The following is an 18,990-nucleotide window of genomic DNA, read 5'->3' as shown; positions in this document are numbered from 1 at the left end:
TTCTTTCCATAGCTAGTTTCTGAGGCCAGAATTCAGATCCTCCTGGCTACAGGCCCAGATTTCTATCCACTGTGCCATCTACTTGTCCCCCCACATTGATGAAAGGATAATGAAATTAACAGTTGGAGGATCTGGGTTCAAATCCTGACAGCACCACTTAACTAGCTACAGGACCCTGGATTTTGCCTTTCTGGCTCTCAATTTCCTTACCTATAAAATAAGAAATCTGGACAAGTTTGGAGGTCCTTAACTTTTTTTGTGTGTGTATTAGTCTAGATAAAAGGGCATCTGGGTAATGCAGTGCATTGAGCACTGAGTCTGAAATCAGTAAGATTCATGTTCTTGAGTTCAAATGCTGCCTCAGTCACTTTGTTAGCTGTGTGGCCCTGGGCAAATCATTTAGCCCTTTTTGCCTCAGTTTCCTCATCTGTAAAATGAACCGGAGAAGGAAATAGTAAACCACTTCAGTATCTTTGCTAAGAAAATCCCAGTGAGGTTATAGAAAGCCACAGATTGAAAGATAACTAAAAAACAACAAAACAAGAAGTCTTACAAAAATCTAGGGGACATAGGGGACATCTCAGAATAATATTTTCAAATGCACAAAAGAAAATGCTGAAGGTCACGAGGAGAATTAATAATATGGCACTACAATTAAAAAAAATTCATAGACACCAGGTAAAGAATCTTTAGCGTAGATGATCAGGAGGTCTCTTCCAACAGTACTTCTAAGAGGTTTACAAATCAAACAACCCCAAAAAAGAATTCATGAAATGCCTACTATGTTGTAGCTCTTGTAATATGAAGGCAAAAGTGGGGCAACCTGACCTCAAGGGAATGAAAGACATTTTGGCTACTCAACAGAAATAGAGAGACTAAAGCTATTTTACAGGACCCCTAAGCAAGAAAATGATTCAATGCATAATTCAGGACCTACATTCCAAATTTCTTCATCTGGCATTCAGGGCCTTCCAAATCCTTCTTAATCTATTTTTCCAGCCTTATTTCTTGTTTTTTCCCTTAACACAGCCTATGTCCTAGAAAATTTGGATGGCTTGCTGTTCTCCAAACATGGCCAGTGGTTTCCTGTTTCTCTTTGTGTCTTTGCTCAGGTTATTTCCTCTGTCTGGAATGCTTTTTTCCCCTCATCCCAACTAACCCATTCCTCCCCATCCTTCAGAGACCAGTTCAAATGCCATCCTTTCTACTTAGGTTCCTTGGATCCTTTCAGCAAGAACCAATTTTTCAATCCTCCAAAACATACCCCTTCAATATTATACTTTCACATTCTTTCTTGAATTGTAATCAGCCTATTAGTATTTATCAAGTATCTAATATGTGCCAGGTTATTCTAAAGACCGGGGATACAAAAAGAGTCTATGCTAATTAAATCAAATTTAAATTAAACCAAATATTTATGAAGCAAAATTAAACAGATAATAAGCAACTACCACATGCAAGTCATTATGGGAATACAAAGATCAACACAACACAACACAGATCTTGCTCTTAAAAGCATTTACAATTTAAGAAATTAGGCAAAACTATAGGCAGTTAGGTGATATAGTTTAGGGTCCATAATTAAAATAAATTTTCTTGTCTTTTTTTTTTCTAGTTATATCTTTACTTTTCAATGGACTCTAGCCTTGTCTCCCTGATAATGACTTCTCTTCTTATAGTTAAGTGGAACAGCAGAGAGAATGCTGGGCTGGGAGTTAGGAAGATCTGTATTCAAATGTGACTTTAGTTCGACCATTTACTAATTTGTTATTTGGGTAGCCAGATGAGCAGCAGACAAAGTGCTGGGCCTGGAGACAGGAAGTCTGACTGTGTGAACTTGAGCAAGTCACTTAACCTCATTCACCTCAGTTTCTTCATCTGTGAAATGAACTGGGAAAGGAAATGGCAAGCCACTAAGTATCTTTGCCAAGAAAATTCCCCCAAAGACCAGAAATTGTTGGCCATATTTAAAAAAAAAACAACTGATCTATTTTTATTTTACTAAATGTGTGACTCTGGACAAGCGATAATTTCTGTCTGTCTCAGTTTCTTCATCTATAAAAGGGAATAATAATAGCATCTATATCCCATGGTTGTCATGGAGACCAAATAAGATAATATTAGTAAAGCACTTTGCAAACCTTAAAGTGTTATGTAAATGCTAGCTCTTATTAAAAATAATACAAAAACACATTATGATAAGACAGAAGCATTGCTAATAGGAAGCCTATTCTGACAGTTTAGGTGAGTCCCATAGCCTGTGTATGTCACAGGGTACCTAAACCCAAGTTTTCCTGGTTCCAAGGCCAACTTTTGCCATTGTCCAAACTACCTCTCTTATTAAGCAAATGCTTAATAAATAGTTGAGTTAATGGGCAAAAAAATGATCAAGAAATCACAAAAGTCAATAGGTAGTTTTGACCAGTGGGATTCTACATTTTTACTATAACAAATACACATTTTGTAGTAAGAGGAAGGAAATAGTAAATTTTTCTATCATCAAAAACATTTTGCAAGGGTAGGTTGGTAAATGGTTATTGTAACCATTTTTACAACAGCAGAAGAAAAAAAAGGGTCCAGTTAGTCCAAGGAAATTAATCCTTTAACTTAGAGCATTGGTTGGTTTAAACCAAAAAAAAAAAAAAAGAATAATCTCATCACTATACCAATGGAAAATTACCAAAAAACCAATGGGAGTCAATATTTCATTCATGTCAATTGCATATGGGTATATTAGAGCATCTAGACCTGGTATACCTGATGAGAATAATCCATGTATAATTCTAGATCTCACACTGGGATGCTATCCTGAGTTACTATATTAGCCTACAGCATCAATTGCCTGCTTGAGGGAGTGGGGTAGAATTAGAGTTTAGGAGTAATGAGTTTTGACTCTGTGCTCCTTTTTTGGCAGGTGGTTTTCCCAGTGTGTGCACTGGTTCAAGCAGGAGGCCAAAAATTGTTCCTCGGGTGTACGATGTCTGATAAAGATGAAGCCAATGCATAAAGTCATCCAACTTCACTTCAGGAAAATGTCATACCATATAACTTTTCTAAATTGGAAGTTTGCTGTTCCAGTGCCAATGTTATAAAAACATTCCCTGACTATAAAATGGAAAAGAAAGGAAAATGGGGCATGGAGTAAAAGAGGCAGTCTTGTTCTGAAGAACTAGGAGGACTGATTACCCATTGAAAAAAATCTTTATTTTTTTCCTATATGAAAACATATGAACTCATTTTTGTGTAATTTGATTCAGCAAATGTTTGTTAAATGCCCTTCCTACATAGGGCACTTGTAGAAGAAAGCAGGAGGGTAAGAAAGTGCTCCAGTTTTGCTTTTCCAATTTTATTTTGTTTTATTCTATTAAATAAAACCTCTTTCCTTTTGTTTTAGAATCTATACCACGGGGCAGTTCCAAGGCAGAAGAACAATAAGGGCTAGGCAATTAAGGTTAAGTGACTGGCCAAGGTTCACATAGGTAGGTTTCTGAGGCTGGTTTTGAACCTGATCATGGGATCTCCCATCTAAATTTAGGTCTGGCTATCTATCTACTGAGCCACTTAGCTGTTCTTCCAATTTTATTAAAATTAATGTATTTGCTGTAATTTAAAAGGAAGCCATCAGATTGGAAAAAGTAAAAAAGGAAAGGAACAAATCATATATATTTTAGTCTCATCATTTTTTATGAAATTCTTGATTTATATTTGAGGTCTTTTCTGGTAATTAAAAAGGAGAGAAAGGACAGAAGTGATTTTCAAATAATACAGAGGGATCTCAGAGGCTACCATTTTAGTTCAGCCTATTCCTGCACAGCTAGGTGGCATAGTAGTTAGAATACTGGGCCTGGAGTTGGAAGGACTCAGCTGGTCCCAGACAAATTTAGTCTCAGAAATTTACTGTTTGTGTGACTGTCAGCAAGATTTAATCCCTGCTTGCCTCAGTTTCTTCATCTGTAAAATGAGCTTTTGAAGGAAATGGTAAACCACTCCAGTATCTTTGCCAAGAAAATCCCAAGTGTGGTCATGAAGAGTCAGACAGGACTGAAAAATGACTGAACACCAACACAGCTGCACAAGAATGTCCTTTATAGCATACTATGCCTAAGCAGGAATAGATTTTAAGGGACAGAATGAGGACTCAAACTCAAATCTTTGGACTATTTTGACTCTGTGCCCAGTGTTCTTTCCATTATACAATCCACACTTCTACAAAGAGAGTCTTTTGGAAAGAAATTGGAATTGCCTTACAAATTTCAATTTGTAATAAAATGATCCATTTAAAGTCAGGGTTTAACTTGAAATATTTCAGTGCCATTTCAAAGAAATAGGAAAAACATGTTAGCTTTCTGGCAATTAGGAAAAAAAGAGTCAAACATATGGATTTAGGGTCACATATGGAACATCACACAGTATACAGATTTTTCCCCTTATTCTGCAAAACGCATTAAGCACTGATCATTTTGACTGTATAATGGAAATTTTGCATTTCTAAATAGAAATGAACTTCTCTCTCTCTTCCATTCATATATATATACACAACATTGGCGATATTCAGCAAAAAACTTTGTTTCCAAATCTTTGAATGGCAATTTTAGTTTTGGGCCAGGAATTTGGTACCATATAGTCATGATTCTATATTCTAAACTATTATGTTGTCAGGCTGATAATTACTAAGAAGGAAAGGGAATAACTTCTTGATATCCTCTGGCTTCCATTGGTACCGATGTGATATCAAAAGACTAGAGCAGAGGTTCTTAACTGTTTATGTGCCATGGATCCTTTTAGTTCTCTGATGGAGGCTGTGTAGTCCTCAGAATAATGTTGGTTGCCTTCATTTGTAATTGGAAGAAACGCTAAAGTTTTGTAGAAGTTAGTGAAAACAATTTTCCCCACCCCAATTCATGCCCCCCTCCAAATTGATCTATGGACCTATTGGATGTTTATGGCCCTGTCTGAGAGACACCTAGACTAGAGGAAAGCCCCTGAGCACCTCGGGTAGACCCTTTATTGAGTATTTATTTGAGAGATGCGTCAAGATCGGTATTGTTGAAGAAAGTACCCACATCAATGAATCTTATACACACTTAAATAACTGAATTAAGACCAGGCTAGTTTTAAAAGTTAATCAGAATGAACTTCTTATAAAAAGTCAAGGATCAGCATACCCTTGGTAGAAAGGCTAATTTTCTTTGGCAGAAAGATTTTCTTTTGCAACTCATGACACTTTCCTTGTCACTGGCAAAAATTATATCTGGCCATGAAAATTATTGGCTGAAGCATGAGTGTCTTCTTGCCCAAGAGCCAGAAACCAACATGCCAGGGCTTCAAGATGGAAAATTGGGGAAGCCCCTTGCCCATTCCTGTTTGCCCATTCCTTTTTTGCCAACCCATTACTTAATCTATAAGAAGAGAAAGACGGAAATTAAGGAAAAACAAACCCTTAAGATACAATACTTACTTCACCATCTATACTTTTATTAATATTAATATTAACATATTAATGCATTCATATTTATTGCCATCTCTGAAAGAAGGAAAGTGAGGAAAAACAAACCCTTAAGATACAATACTTACTTCACCATCTATAATTTTATTAATATTAATATATTAATGTATTCATATTTATTACCATCTCTGAAAGAAGGAAAATGAGGAAAAACAAACCCATAAGATCCAGTACTTACTTTACCATCTATAATTTTATTACTATGAATATATGAATATTTGTTGCCATCTATGAAAGAAGGAAAGTAAGGAAAAACAAATCCTTAAGATATAATACTTACTTCACCATCTATAAATGTATTAGTATGAATTATTAGTATAATAGTATAATACTATTCATATAAATATTAATTAAATTAATTAATTAAATTTATTAGTATGGATTATTAGTATAATAGTATAATACTATTAGCATAAATATTAATTAAATTAATTAATTAAATTTATTTGTATGAATTATTAGTATAATAGTGTGATATTATTGGCATATATGTTAATTAAATTAATTAATTAAATTTAATGGTATGAATTATTAGTATAGTAGTGTAATATTATTAGTATAAATATTAATAAATTTATAGATGGTGAAGTAAGTAAGTATCTTAAGGGTTTGTTTTTCCTTACTTTTCTTCTATTTACCAATTAGTGAATGGACTTTATCAGTGTTAGTACTTCCTCTAGAGATAGCAATCTCTAAGCTACTTACCATTTACCAGATCATCTTTGTGAATTGCTATTGCCAAAACGTTTATCACCCAACATCTTACCTTATCATCATTGGAAATTTCCTTCTGGAGGAAACCTATAGTTTTAGAGCTGAAAGTGCTCCTAGGGGCTATCGAATCCAAGTCCCTCATTTTACCGTTGAGGATACTGAGACTGGTGGAGAACTTAAATGATTTGCCCATAATAGTTCAGTTAGAAAGTGCCTAAGGCCAGATTTGGATTGAGCTCTTCCTGTCTCTAAATGTCTATCCAGTATGCCAACCAGCTCCATCTGGGACTCAGACAGAACTATTTACGTCCCCACTTTAGTCTATATCTCCTCCAAACTTTCATATTTTAGTGAAGGACATAACTGTCTTCTTGGTCTCTCAGGTTTATAACCACAGAACTACCCTTCACTCTTCTCATTTTACCCAATTCCCTATACTTAATTATTAAATTTTAGTAATTATATTGTTATAGAACCATTTAATAAACAATAGAAAATTCTCTTTTTTTTCATTGTACTCTAGGTCAGGGTCTTCCCACTTCTTGCCTGGATATTGTAATGATTTTCTACCCTCCCCCAACCTCTCCTTTCATCAATCTATTTTTCATGAGGTTGCCATAATAATCTTTTAAAAATATAATATTTTATTTTCCCCAATTATATGTAATGATAATTTTTGACATTTATTTCCCAAAATTTTGAGTCCCAAATTCCTTCTCTCTCTCCCTTCTCCTATCCCTGAGATGGCAAGAAGTTTGGTCTAGGTTATACAGGTGTGATCATGCAAAACAAACATGATAACCTTAATGCAGAAGTTACTCCTCCAATCAAAAACTTTTGGTGGCTCCGTATCGCCACTAGAACAAAATAAAAACCTCCTCATTCTAGCCATGAAAGGCTTCCATAATTGCACTTTTCTAGCCTTATTTCATAATTCTCCCCAGAATACTCTGTAACTAAACTGGACTAAGAGTAGTTTTCTAAACTTAACACTTTGTTCCTAAGCTCCATTTATTCCTACCAGCTGTTTCCCAGGCCTTCAAAGCAACCACCTCTCATCTCTGCCTCCCAGGATTCTCATCATTATCTTCCTCTCTGAAGCCTTCCTTGCTCATCACAGCTAGAGGGGCTTCCTCTTCCTCTTCTCTTCAAATAATCAGATTTATTTCTCAATGTTTATGTGGTCTGCTCCTATCATAATGCAAGCTCCTTGTGGGGTATGGAGGAGGGCAGGGAGCAGGGAGCCACTACATTTGGGCATGAGATCCTCCATACTTTGCACACAGTAACTACTTAATAAATGTCTTTTGAATTCACCCTAGTGATGCACCTCTAGGCTGGTCCTCACTCCATGCACATCTAGACCATTGCTGGACCATTACTTTTCCTGCTTGGTAGGACCTGTCAGAGTCTGTACTCTGCTTACCATTGCCACTGAGAACCCAGGATTATCTTTTCATCGTGATGAGGCATTAAAGTAGAATTTTACTGGAGGATCCTTTATAAATGTACTGATCTGTATTCTAATTATGGAGTATGAATGTTTGATGGAAGAAAGTGTTAAGTCATGTAATAAGATTGAAAAATAAAAGCCTATAAATCCATAGTAAAAGGGGACCATTGTTTCTTCTTTAACCTATAAATTCTATGACTTAGAAATATATTTTAAAATTCAGAGCCCAGGCTTTTCAGTGTGTCCTGATAGGCGCGACCTTTTTTTATCTTCTTACTGTTCTGGTTTATATTCTGTCAACATGATTTTATTTTTCCATTGCTTAAATGAAAAATTGTATCATTCCTATTTTGCTACATTATGATGGTACTAGAAAGCATGTTACTATACCTTATTAAACCTATATTAGCTAGATGGCCCAGTGGATAGAATGCCAGCCCTGGAATCAGAAAGACTCATGGTGTTTTTTTGTGATTCAGGCTGGAGTTTTTTTTTTTTTTTGGGGGTGGGGAAGTTCTCTTTATTGTTGTTCCTACAACTGAAGAGGTAGGTGTGCTGGAGGGGGAGAGATCAATGAGGCAGAGCCATGCAATGCAAAGTACTAGTTTTCTTAGGAAATTCTCCCAATGTTTTTGTAGCCCCAAGTTATGAGTCTTTAGGGAAGTATTGTCCACTTTGCAATTCAATCCACCTGGGATGTGAGGGACAGCTAGCAACAGCAACAATGATAACAAACATACTACCTCTAGGAATGATGATGATGATAACAGCTAGTGTTTATAAAGTGCTATAAGGTTTACAAAGGGGCAGCTAGGTGGAACAGTGGATATAGTGCTGGAGTCCAAAAGATCCAAGTTCAAATCTGGCCTCAGATGCTAGTTGTGTGACCCTGGGGAAGTCACTTAACACTGTATGCCTCAGTTTCCTCATCTATAAAATAAACTGGAGAATAAAATGGCAAACCATGCCAGTACATTTGTCAAGAAAACTCCAAATGAGGTCACAAAGAGTTAGATAAGACTGAAAATGGCTGAGCAACAAAAATATTAAAGTTTGTAAAGCTTTTTAAGGCAACAACAACAAATATCATAATATCCTCCTAACAACCCTAGGAGGAGGCAGGTGCTATTATTATTTTCACTTTATAGATGAGAAAATGGAGGCATATAAAGGTTAAGTGACTTGCCCAGGGTCATACAGCCAGTAAATATCTGAGGCAGAATTCGAACTTAGGTCTTCCTGACTGCAGATCCAGTGTTTTCACTGAACCACCTAAAAGTGAATTTGTGATATTTTTGTGTCAAAGGATCATGTACTAGCAGCCCATTCCATATGTTCATTGCCTTTTTCAGTCTCTCTTCAGCTCTGAAGGATAGCAACAGACCAGAGCATTATGCCTTTTTTCTCTCTATGTGAGCAATTCATCTTCTTTTTGATCATATAAGAAATGTCAACTCATAGAAATGAAATCATAATGGCTAAGAAATCTGAGCATACCATGCCTGCATTTTACAATAGTTGAAAACTATAAGCTGAAGGAATAAAAAAGTGAGCTTTCTTATTTTTCAATTATTATTCTTTTATATTTATTTTTATTATTCAATTACATTCTTATTTTTCTTATTAGTCGAAACTGATAAAAAGTAAATAAAATCAAGAGAATGTTTTCATTCAAATTAAGGTCAAATTAGGGGAAGGGCTTCTTAGAGAAATTTTTAAGCCCTAACATGGTGGTCCTTAATAATGATATAGTAACAGGAAAAATAAAAATAATATATTGGCACCAGTTATTCTATTCCATCATGTCATTCAGTTAGTCAAAATACTTGTTTTGACTGAAACTATAGAATCAGAATGTTGATATTGGAAAGGGGCTTAGAGATCACTGAATCGAACCTCTTAGTTTTTATACATGGGAAATTGTGCCAGAGAGGAAAGTTTAAGTAAGCACAAATAGTTCTCACTGATGCCAATTCTTTTGAAGGTAAAGTACTATGAAAACCAACACACAGAGAAGTTCACACAGTTAAAAAAAGAAAAAAAAAACTTTACCTTCTGTCTTAGTAGAAGAGGGGCAATGGCTGGGCAATTGGTGTTAAATGACTTGCCCAAGGCAACACAGCAAGTTAATGTGTGAGGCTAGTTTAGAACTCACATCTTCCTGCCTCTGGATTTGGTCCTCTATTTGCTATACCATGTAGTAGTCCATAGTATTAATGAAAGTTTATTTTTCGCACATCAAAGTCCACCTTTTCCTAACCTGGTTTTTACTGATGCTCTCTGCCAACAAAAGGTTTGCACTGGAAATTAAAACTAGATTATCATCAGACATAAAGCTAGGAAGAGAGAGGGCAGAAGCAGACAGATCAACAACAGAGAGATGAATTGGGAAGGTATTCATTAAAAAAGTTGAATTATTAATTCTGCTTTATTAATTTGCTATAAATTAATAATAAATTAAATAATAGTAATATTAATTAATAATTATTAATTCTGCATTATTAATTCTTTTTTATTATGCCAAACACACTTTTATTTTGGCCATTGTTGTAAGAGCAATGTGAAAGCATTTTAGAGATAAGTACGTTAGGTTGGGATGGCATTACAAGTTGGACCTAGAAGGATTGGTAGGAACTGGGGAGGTGCAACTGGGAGTTAAGGGTGAGCCAGGCATGAGGAATGATCATGAGCAAATAGAAGACTGCTCAGAAAAGGGCATGTCTGAGGAATGGAGGGTAGTCTTGTATATAGCAATAAACAAAGCTAGAAATGTCAGTTGGGGCCAAATTGCCTCTATAGTTGTCTTCCAGTTAATAAATATCTTGAGGGTAGGAACTGTTTGCTGTTACGTTTTTATGCTCTTCTTTATGGTACTGCCCTCATTAAAGGAATGGACAGAGATGAGACCAGTCCTTGGAGGCTGTTAGATCTGGGTTCCCTTTCTTTCTTGTGGGTTTCTTGAATAACCATTATTTGCCCAAACACGAGTACCTTATTCTTTGAGCAGCTTGGTGGCACAGTGGATAAAGCACTGGGCTTGGAGATCGAAAGATTAACTAAGTTCAAATCCAGCCTTAGACACTTATTAGCAGGATGCTGGGCAAGTTGCTTAAGCCTGATGACATCAGTTTCCTCATCTGTAAAATGAGCTGGAGAAGGAAAAGACAAACCACTCCAGTATCTTTGCCAAGAAAACCATAAATGGGTCAAGAAGAGTTGGCCACGACTGAACATGACCTCATACCAAAAAACATAGTAAATCCTCTTTAGAAAACCACATTTTTATCAGATATTTGGAGATTTCTGGTGGACTCTAACAGGATTTTAAAGATTAGAATAGATTTAAAAATACACTTACCTGGCAAAAACAATTCTTTTTGGAGTTTGGCTCTGGATTTTTGGGAAAAACATCTTTTCTTTAGCCAATCTGCCTCGAAATCACTAACATGCTCATCAGGCCACGTGATATGTACCTTTTAACACAGTAAACAGATATGGATTTGTATGCCGTTAGATACTGTAGCACCCTATAATATTAGTGTCAAACTTAAATAAAAACAGATCCTAGTTGACTGAGATCATATGTTGACTTAGAAAATCATCCATTAGTGTTATCTTTGTTGTATTGTATATTTATTTATTTTGTTAAACATTTCCCAGTTACATTTCAATCTGGTTCAAGCCTTTTCAGAGTTGTGAGTTTGTTCTGTAATTACTGTAAAAAAAAGTTGGAGAATTGAGAAATTTAGCCAATATCTTCAGATTTGAAAAATAAACCAAATTACTCTTTAGCATGCAAGTGTAGAATTTGTTTAGTCCCAATCTTTAATTTTGCAGATGAGAAAACTGAGATCCAGAAATGGGTTGTCTCTTCCATAAGGTCATAAGATTTGTTAGTGGCAAGAGTCAGAACAAGAACTCTGATCTTCTGGCTATCAATTTGTTTTCTTTTTGTTGTGCCGCTCTGCTTCTGAGGATAGGTACAGTTAAAGAAAGACGAGAAATCCGTGTGTCTAGGATGTTCAGTGACATGTGTTAGGGTTCTGGTTATAGTTAAAGATCTGATCTGATTAGGACATAGCCTCCTATCTCTTCTCCGATTGTCTATATCCGTGAAAGCATATGGCTTCAATTTTTGTGTGAAACCTATTGTTCGTTTATCCAAGTCTTTGGTATCATTGTGAGGTCAGGGTTGGGGAGGGGAGTGAGGGAGTGCTGGAAGCGAATTTATAAATATTAGCAGTAAAGTCCTTGAGTCAAAGAGAGGCCTGAGAGATGGACAATAGAGCCTGGTATAACTTTCCCTCCTTGCCAGGAGTCCACTTCAATAATAAGTGGTGCATGGTAAAGAAAGGGCATATGGGTAACTATAGAAACCAGAAAAGTAGCCAAACCATGTGATAATTAAGTTTAGGAGACAAGCTATTTGGGTTTTAGTCCCAGCTATGTATTTTACTACAAGTGTGTCCTTATAGTAATCATTTACACAGAAGCATGGAATTCTGGAATTGAAAGGGATCCATCTAGTCTAAACCACACCTGGAACAGAATAACCTTTCTAAGAATTGATTTCCTCAAACTCAAAAAAGGAAAAAGTTAGGTTAGCTCAAGGGTTCTTAGTCTAGGTTGCATTGCTGAATGGATAGATTTCAAAGGCTCTGTGAAATTGGAGAGGGAAAAAATACCATCTCACCTACACTAATCTCTAATTAAAATTTGGAATTTCCTTCATTTTTAAAAAATATGATTTTGAGAAGGGCTCCATTGGCTTTGTCAGATTGGCAAAGGGGATCATCTCATAAAAATGGGTCCAAACCTATATACTAACTGTTCTCTAGCATCCTTTTCTATGCCTACAATTTAATTCTTTTTTTTAAACATTTATTAATATTTACATTTCGTACAATTTAATTCTAAGACCTATTGGTAGAGTCCAACTTTCTGGCCTTAGAATTGAATTAGCTTTCCTTATTTTTTTAAAGGTGAGGAAAAAAAAGTTTAAAGAGAGAAATACCTTTCTTTGGCTGAGCAAAGTCAAGTTCTTGACCCATGTGTTAACATCAAGGGCTTCAATGAGGAGTTTACGAGCTTTTGCAGAATCCAGGTAGCAACGAGGGCACTGGCAATTGTCTCGCAGCCAGACAGCAGGGTAGAGAGACTCTTCTCCATCGTCCCAGCGAATCCGGACCAAACGTTCCGCATCTAGAGCCTCCACCTTCAGGATAGCTGAACTCATGTTGCCAGCTTTCAGTAGGAATTATTCTGCCTGCTATGAGAGACCAGGGTTAAAAGCACATAACTGTTCATTTGCCCTCTAAGCAAAGTACATGGACTGTTTGCTCATCCCTTAGCTACCATGATTCACATTTGGAGGAGACCTTTGTTCCTGTTAGATTATTTTACATGCTGGCCACAGAAGTAGCTGATGGAAAATAAACAAGATGATTATTTTGAGTCAAGGATTGAGGAAAACCAATCCTTCAATTCTTTCACCATAATTTTAGATAATCAGTTGTATTGAGTTTGAACCCAATGAAAAGCATCTTAAATTTTTAGGAAGAAAAATTATCCAAAAATGAAGAGTTTAAATAAGTAAAAACTTATTTGTTAATTAATAACAAATGATTGTGAGAAATGGAGAGAGAAATGAACTTAGGCAAGAAGACCCAAGTTCCAGTTTTGCCTTAGGCATATGCTAATTTTGTGGCATTTTGTAAGTCACTTAACCACTTGGCTCCCTAAATAAAATGGAAAGAGAAATAGTATCAGGCAAAAAGACCTAGGTTCAAGCCTTGCAACTGAAATATACTGGACACATGGCCCTGGACTAGTCATTTGACACTTCTTTCTCTTAAGTTAGCTCATTTGTAAAGTAAACAGTTTTATCCTAACCATGAAAGTCTGTGATTCCTCCAATGACCAGATGGGTAAGTATCATTCATATATACAGCTCATATAAAGGAAACTGCAAGCTCAATGTAAATAAACATTGTATTTGGCATCCATAGAAAGCTCATTTGAATTTAGATTGCCTCAATCAATTAAACATTTATTAAGTACCAACTATATGCCAGACATGGGATATCCGAAGAAAGGTAAAAACTAAGTATTTTCTTTTAAACAACCAACATTCAAATGGGAGAAACTACATATAGGCAATTAAACAAAGCTAAGATATATACAATATAAGGAGGAAGGCATTAGGGGTAAAGGTAGGGAAGGGAAGACCAGGAAAGAAGAGATTTGAACTGAGTTTCAAGGGACGTCAGGGAATATAGGAAGTAGGAGAAAGGGAGAGAGAGAGAGAGAGAGAGAGAGAGAGAGAGAGAGAGAGAGAGAGAGAGAGAGTTGCATGTGAGGAACAGCAGTATAGATGAATCTTAGAATGGTTGCAGGAGAATAAAGACTGGAAAAGTAAGAAGGAGGCAGATTGTAAGGGGTTTTACCTGCTAACACAGATAATTTTACATTTGATGTTGGAAACAACAAGGAATAATTGGGGTTTATTGAGTTTGGATACAAAGGGGACTGATATGGTCAGGCCTGTGCTTTAGAAAGAACATTTTGATAGTTGGTTGAAAGATAGATTGGAGTGGACAGAGATCTTTAGCAGGAAGTCCAGCCAAGATTATCCTATGAGAAGGTATGGCAATAATTTGTATGGGAGGTGAAGAGGAATTGTACCAGAGCGATAGCTTTGTGAATCTATAAGTCTTTGGATTTAACAATGTTGAAACTTGGGCGGAATTTACATTTGGCCCATTTCTGAAGATTGGAGTTCATGAGAACAAATCCCAAAATCTGAAATAGGTTTAGAAAGGAATTTATCAAGTTGTTTGGTAGGAAGAGAGCTGGAAAGAAAGGGTGGCTCCTTATCCTCCAGGCTCTAGAAAGTTTACATTATGTAGGATATAGATAAGAGTACCCACAAATGAACTCCAAATATGCAGTTAAGCAATTTTGCTGAGAGGGCAATTTGAAAGCAAAGTAGCTTGAGATGAATATCAGTAAATATAAATATTCAACAAAATTCATGCAAAGCCAAAATACAAGGGGAACTGGAAGCAGAAGCTCAAGCTTGGTTGATCCCCCCACCAAAAAAAGACTTGGGTGAGTGGACCTTCAACATAATGTTTAGGGTGGGTCTTGGGGATCCCAGGATTCCTCATAGCTATTTCTGGAGAGTTACTCAGGTCAGAGAAACATTCTAGTCAAACAATATAATAATTATTAAGTTTTCTGAATAATGTAATGAAGCATTTTCCACAAGACTTTTTAGATTGGTAGGACTTTCTATAGTTTGCTTTCAACTGACCTAGCCAATAGGCTATCTATGAGAAGCTCATTTAATTTTCAAGTACCCTCATCAAACCCTTCAGACTATAAAGTGTAGTTTTGCATTGGTAGATGGGGTTATCTGACTAGGAGTTCTTTATTCATCTGTGAAATAGCGGGTCCAATCTCAACCAAAACAAATAATCCAAACAAAAGCATCTCTCCCCACTCCCCAAGGATTTAATATTGTAGAAACATCTGAGTTTGTTCAAATAGTTCTTTGTTCTCAAATCAGAAAGTTACTTCTAATAAATCAAAGCTTCACAAAATGAAACTCTTTTGATTAAGGGAAATATGAGGCTTTGTCTCAAGAATCACGGAATCTCAGGACTGAAGAGGACCTCAAAGGCCACCATCTATTCTAGTTCCTCCTTGGACAATAATATTAGCTAGTACTTAAACAGTACTGTAAGGTTTCCAAAACACTTTCTAAATCACAGTCCTTGAAGTTAGAGTGCTATTATTATTCCCATTTTTCAGATGAGGAAACTGAGGCAGGCAGAAATAAATGATTAGTCACACAGCTAGTAAGTGACAAAGATCAGATTGGAACTCATGTCTTGCTAACTCTAGGTCCAGTCTTCTAAGCATATATTGATAGGGGAAATACTTTACCAAAAGTTTCCTGTACCAATTAAATCACAGGTCCAGCACCATTAAAAACAATAATCTTATTAGATGTGGCCAATTATTCTGGCTTATTGATTGTCTTTATTGAATTGGCTAGAAACGACTTGAGGGCCAAAAGTGTTTGTTTCTTTTGTCTTAGTTCCTAGCTAGTAGGATGCTTTCTACATGGTGGTACTTGATAATTGTTTATTGAATTCAATTGAATTTCTTGAATATGGTGGGTTTTTATGGTCAGTTGAAAAGTTGAATGGGATGTTGCTGACCATTGGAGGTTGCATTTACCCTGATGAAATCATGGCTCATTGAAAATATCAGAGCAGATTCTGTTCAATCTATTATTTCATGTATTTATAGGATTGTACTTCTAGAGCTGAAAGGAACACAAATGTCTTCTAGTCCAATCCCTCTCATTCATGTGGAAATTGAGACAAAATGACTTGCTCAAAATCTCTTAGGCAGCAATTAGCAAAGAAGAGATTTGAATTCTGGTGCAGTGACTCCAAATGCATTTAGCCCTCAAGGAGATTCCAAATTCAGGATCTCTGAATCAAAATGTCATATAAAGAATACACATCTTGTAGCTGGAAGACCTGGGTCTGAGTCCTGATTGTGGTCAACATTCACTGGGTCTTCTTCAACAAATCACTTTCCCCTTTCCTCCTTTTTAAAAGCATTACATCAGATCTCTAAGGTCCTTAGTAGTTTTAATATTACATGCTTAATAATTCATATTGTGAAATGCTAATAAACCTGCATCTACTCCAACTAAAAATTTAAACAATTACATGCCTGATGCTCCTAAAAATATTTAAAACCCATATTTAAAAATCTCTTTTCATAAAATAGATTATTTTAAACACAAATCTGTCAATCCATCTGTCATACCTACCATATTCTTTACAACTTTTAGGATCATAGGATTAGAGATTTGGGGCTGGAAAAGTACTTGTCAGCTATCTAGTCCAACTTCAACATTTTATAGGTGAGGAAACTGAGGCAGAAATAGAACTAAGATTTCTTCTGACTCCAAATATTGGGCTCTTCACTGTATCTTTCAACTTTGATGCCTCAATGTGACATGGATGTGATTTGATATTCTTGAAGAGTATGCCATTGGAATGTAAGCTGAAGCAGATCCTACCAATCTAGAAAGCCTTGAGAATAGGGCCTGAAAACACATTCTTCTTTTTAAAAAAATTTTACCTTCCATCTTAGAATCAATATTGTGTATTGGTTCCAAGATAGAAGAGTGGTAAGGGCTAGACAGTGGAGGTTAAGTGAGTTTCTCAGGGTCATACAGATAGGAAAATGTGGCCAGATTTGAACCTAAGACTTCCTTTCTCTAAGCCTGCATCTCAATCCACTGAGCCACCTAGGTGCCTCCCTAAAGCCAAATTCTCCATTCTAAACTGGATAATCTCAGGGAAGCTCTTCACCAGAATGTTGCCTAGTAGGTAAAAATTATTTTTTGACCACAGAGACTCATGAAGATCATTGTCTAAGACAAAGAGTGATTTGATTTACCTAAAAAAAACCCAACAAACTATGTATGTGAAACTGCTTGGCTTATTACAGGGAGTATCCATACTAATTACATCATAGGCAAACATATGTCTGATGAATAGACATGTGTGTCTTCTATGTACTTAGCATTTAGCCATGACCTTAAAGGTACAAAAGAATAAATTTTGTCCCTGAGAGAGAATATGAACATGATTAAGGGGCCAATAGATGTGACCTTGAAATAGTACAAAGAAAGAATAGATTCATATCCACTTGAGAAGCTTTGGAGTATAGAGAACCTTGAAAAATTTTGGGATTTGGATAGGCAGAGAGAAGAAGAAAGAACAATCTGGTCAGAGAGAAAGGGAAAATAAAAACACCATGGCAATTGATCAATCAATTACCATTTTATTTAAATACATAAATTAAATTTAAACAAACAAATAAATTTAAATAAATTAAAAATTTTTAAAATAATTCCCTGTTATATTGCTAGAATCTGTATGAGGATATTTGTTATTGTTTAGTTGTTTTTCAGCTGTGTCAGACTCTTTGTCAGTTCCCCATTTGGGATTTTCTTGGCAGAGATACTGGAGTAGTTTGTAATTTCCTGAGGAAACTGAGGCAAACAGGATTAAATGATTTGCCCAGAGTCATATAGCTAGTAAATGTCTGAGCCTGGATTTGAACTCAGGAAGATGAACCTAGGGGCATTAGGGGAAACAGATACAAAAATGAGACAGTCTTATCCTCAAGGAATTTATATTCTACTGGCCTGCAATGAAGCAGGAGTGAATTTGAACTCTGTGGAAATAGTAAAAATACTCATTTAATATAGTGAGAGACAGTTATTTGGTATAGGGTATAGAGAAGTGGACCTGGATTTGGAAAGCTTGGAATTTAAATCTAGTCTCAGACAATTACTAGCTGGGTAATCCCAAGCTAGTCACTTAACTACTATCTCACCTCAGTTTCCTCATCTGTAAAATATAGATAATAATAGCACCTCTCTCCTAGGTTCATTGCCAGGATAGGATACAATAATATTGGAAAAGCATGTTGCAAACCTTAAAGTGCTATGTAAATGTGAATTATTATTATTGAAAGTCCTAAAGGAAAAAAGTCGGATATATAGACTTGAACAAGTTTGAATCCTGGGAGTTGTGCCTGGCAGTAGTAGTAAGTCCTCTGAAGTCTTTGCAGATTCTTGTGCAAGAGGACAGGATAAAAATGAAATCTTTAAGAAAGGGAAAGAGAAGTATCTGAAGTGAGAGAGATTAGATCCAGAGAGAATAGATTAAAAGGCTTTTGAACAAATCAAGGTTTAAGATATAACAAGGATCTGGTCTAAAAATGTGGCAATTGACACTGTGTTGAAAAGATGGAGATGAAAGAAGAGACAAAGTTTGGCAAGTCATTAGCTCAATGGAGATAAAGGAGAATCATAGAATTTTTAAATCAAAAGAGACAGGAGATATTCTAGAATCCAATCTTCTAAGCAATAAGGAAATTCATCTGTTGCAACCCCAAACATATGTTCATCTAAGCTCCCAATTTAATACCCTAGATCAGTGGTTCCCAAACTTTTTTTGGCCTACCACCCCCTTTCCAGAAAAAAATATTACTTAGCCACCTGGAAATTAATTTTTTAAAAAACATTTAATAGCAATTAATAGGAAAGATAAATGCACCTGTGGCCATCACTGCCTCCTTGGATCACTGCAGCACCCACCAGGGGGTGGTGGCGCCCAGTTTGGGAATCACTGGCCTAGATGAAAAGGAATGTATGAAGCAGGGAAGAGAGAATCCTGAGCTAGGAACCTGAAGACTGGCTCTGGGACCAGTCCAG

The 18,990-nt window shown here is 36.1% G+C and overlaps 1 protein-coding gene across 1 annotated transcript in view; it reads right to left on the bottom strand.

The window, feature by feature from the left end:
* The window catches only part of BBOX1 (gamma-butyrobetaine hydroxylase 1), an 81,369-nt gene that overhangs the window by 53,305 nt on the left and 9,074 nt on the right, over positions 1 to 18,990 (bottom strand). The window contains exons 2-3 of the mRNA XM_044681842.1: positions 12,688 to 12,942; positions 11,032 to 11,146 (exon numbers count right to left, since the gene is read on the bottom strand). Coding sequence (XP_044537777.1) covers positions 11,032 to 11,146; positions 12,688 to 12,909 — 337 coding nt within the window. The 5' untranslated portion in view covers positions 12,910 to 12,942. The remainder of the gene's footprint in view (positions 1 to 11,031; positions 11,147 to 12,687; positions 12,943 to 18,990) is intronic.

The sequence above is a fragment of the Gracilinanus agilis genome, chromosome 6 (assembly GCF_016433145.1).
Source record: "Gracilinanus agilis isolate LMUSP501 chromosome 6, AgileGrace, whole genome shotgun sequence".
NCBI classification, from domain to species: Eukaryota; Metazoa; Chordata; class Mammalia; order Didelphimorphia; family Didelphidae; genus Gracilinanus; species Gracilinanus agilis.
The sequence above is the reverse complement of the archived record's forward strand: the minus strand, read 5'-3'. Positions and strand labels throughout refer to the sequence as shown.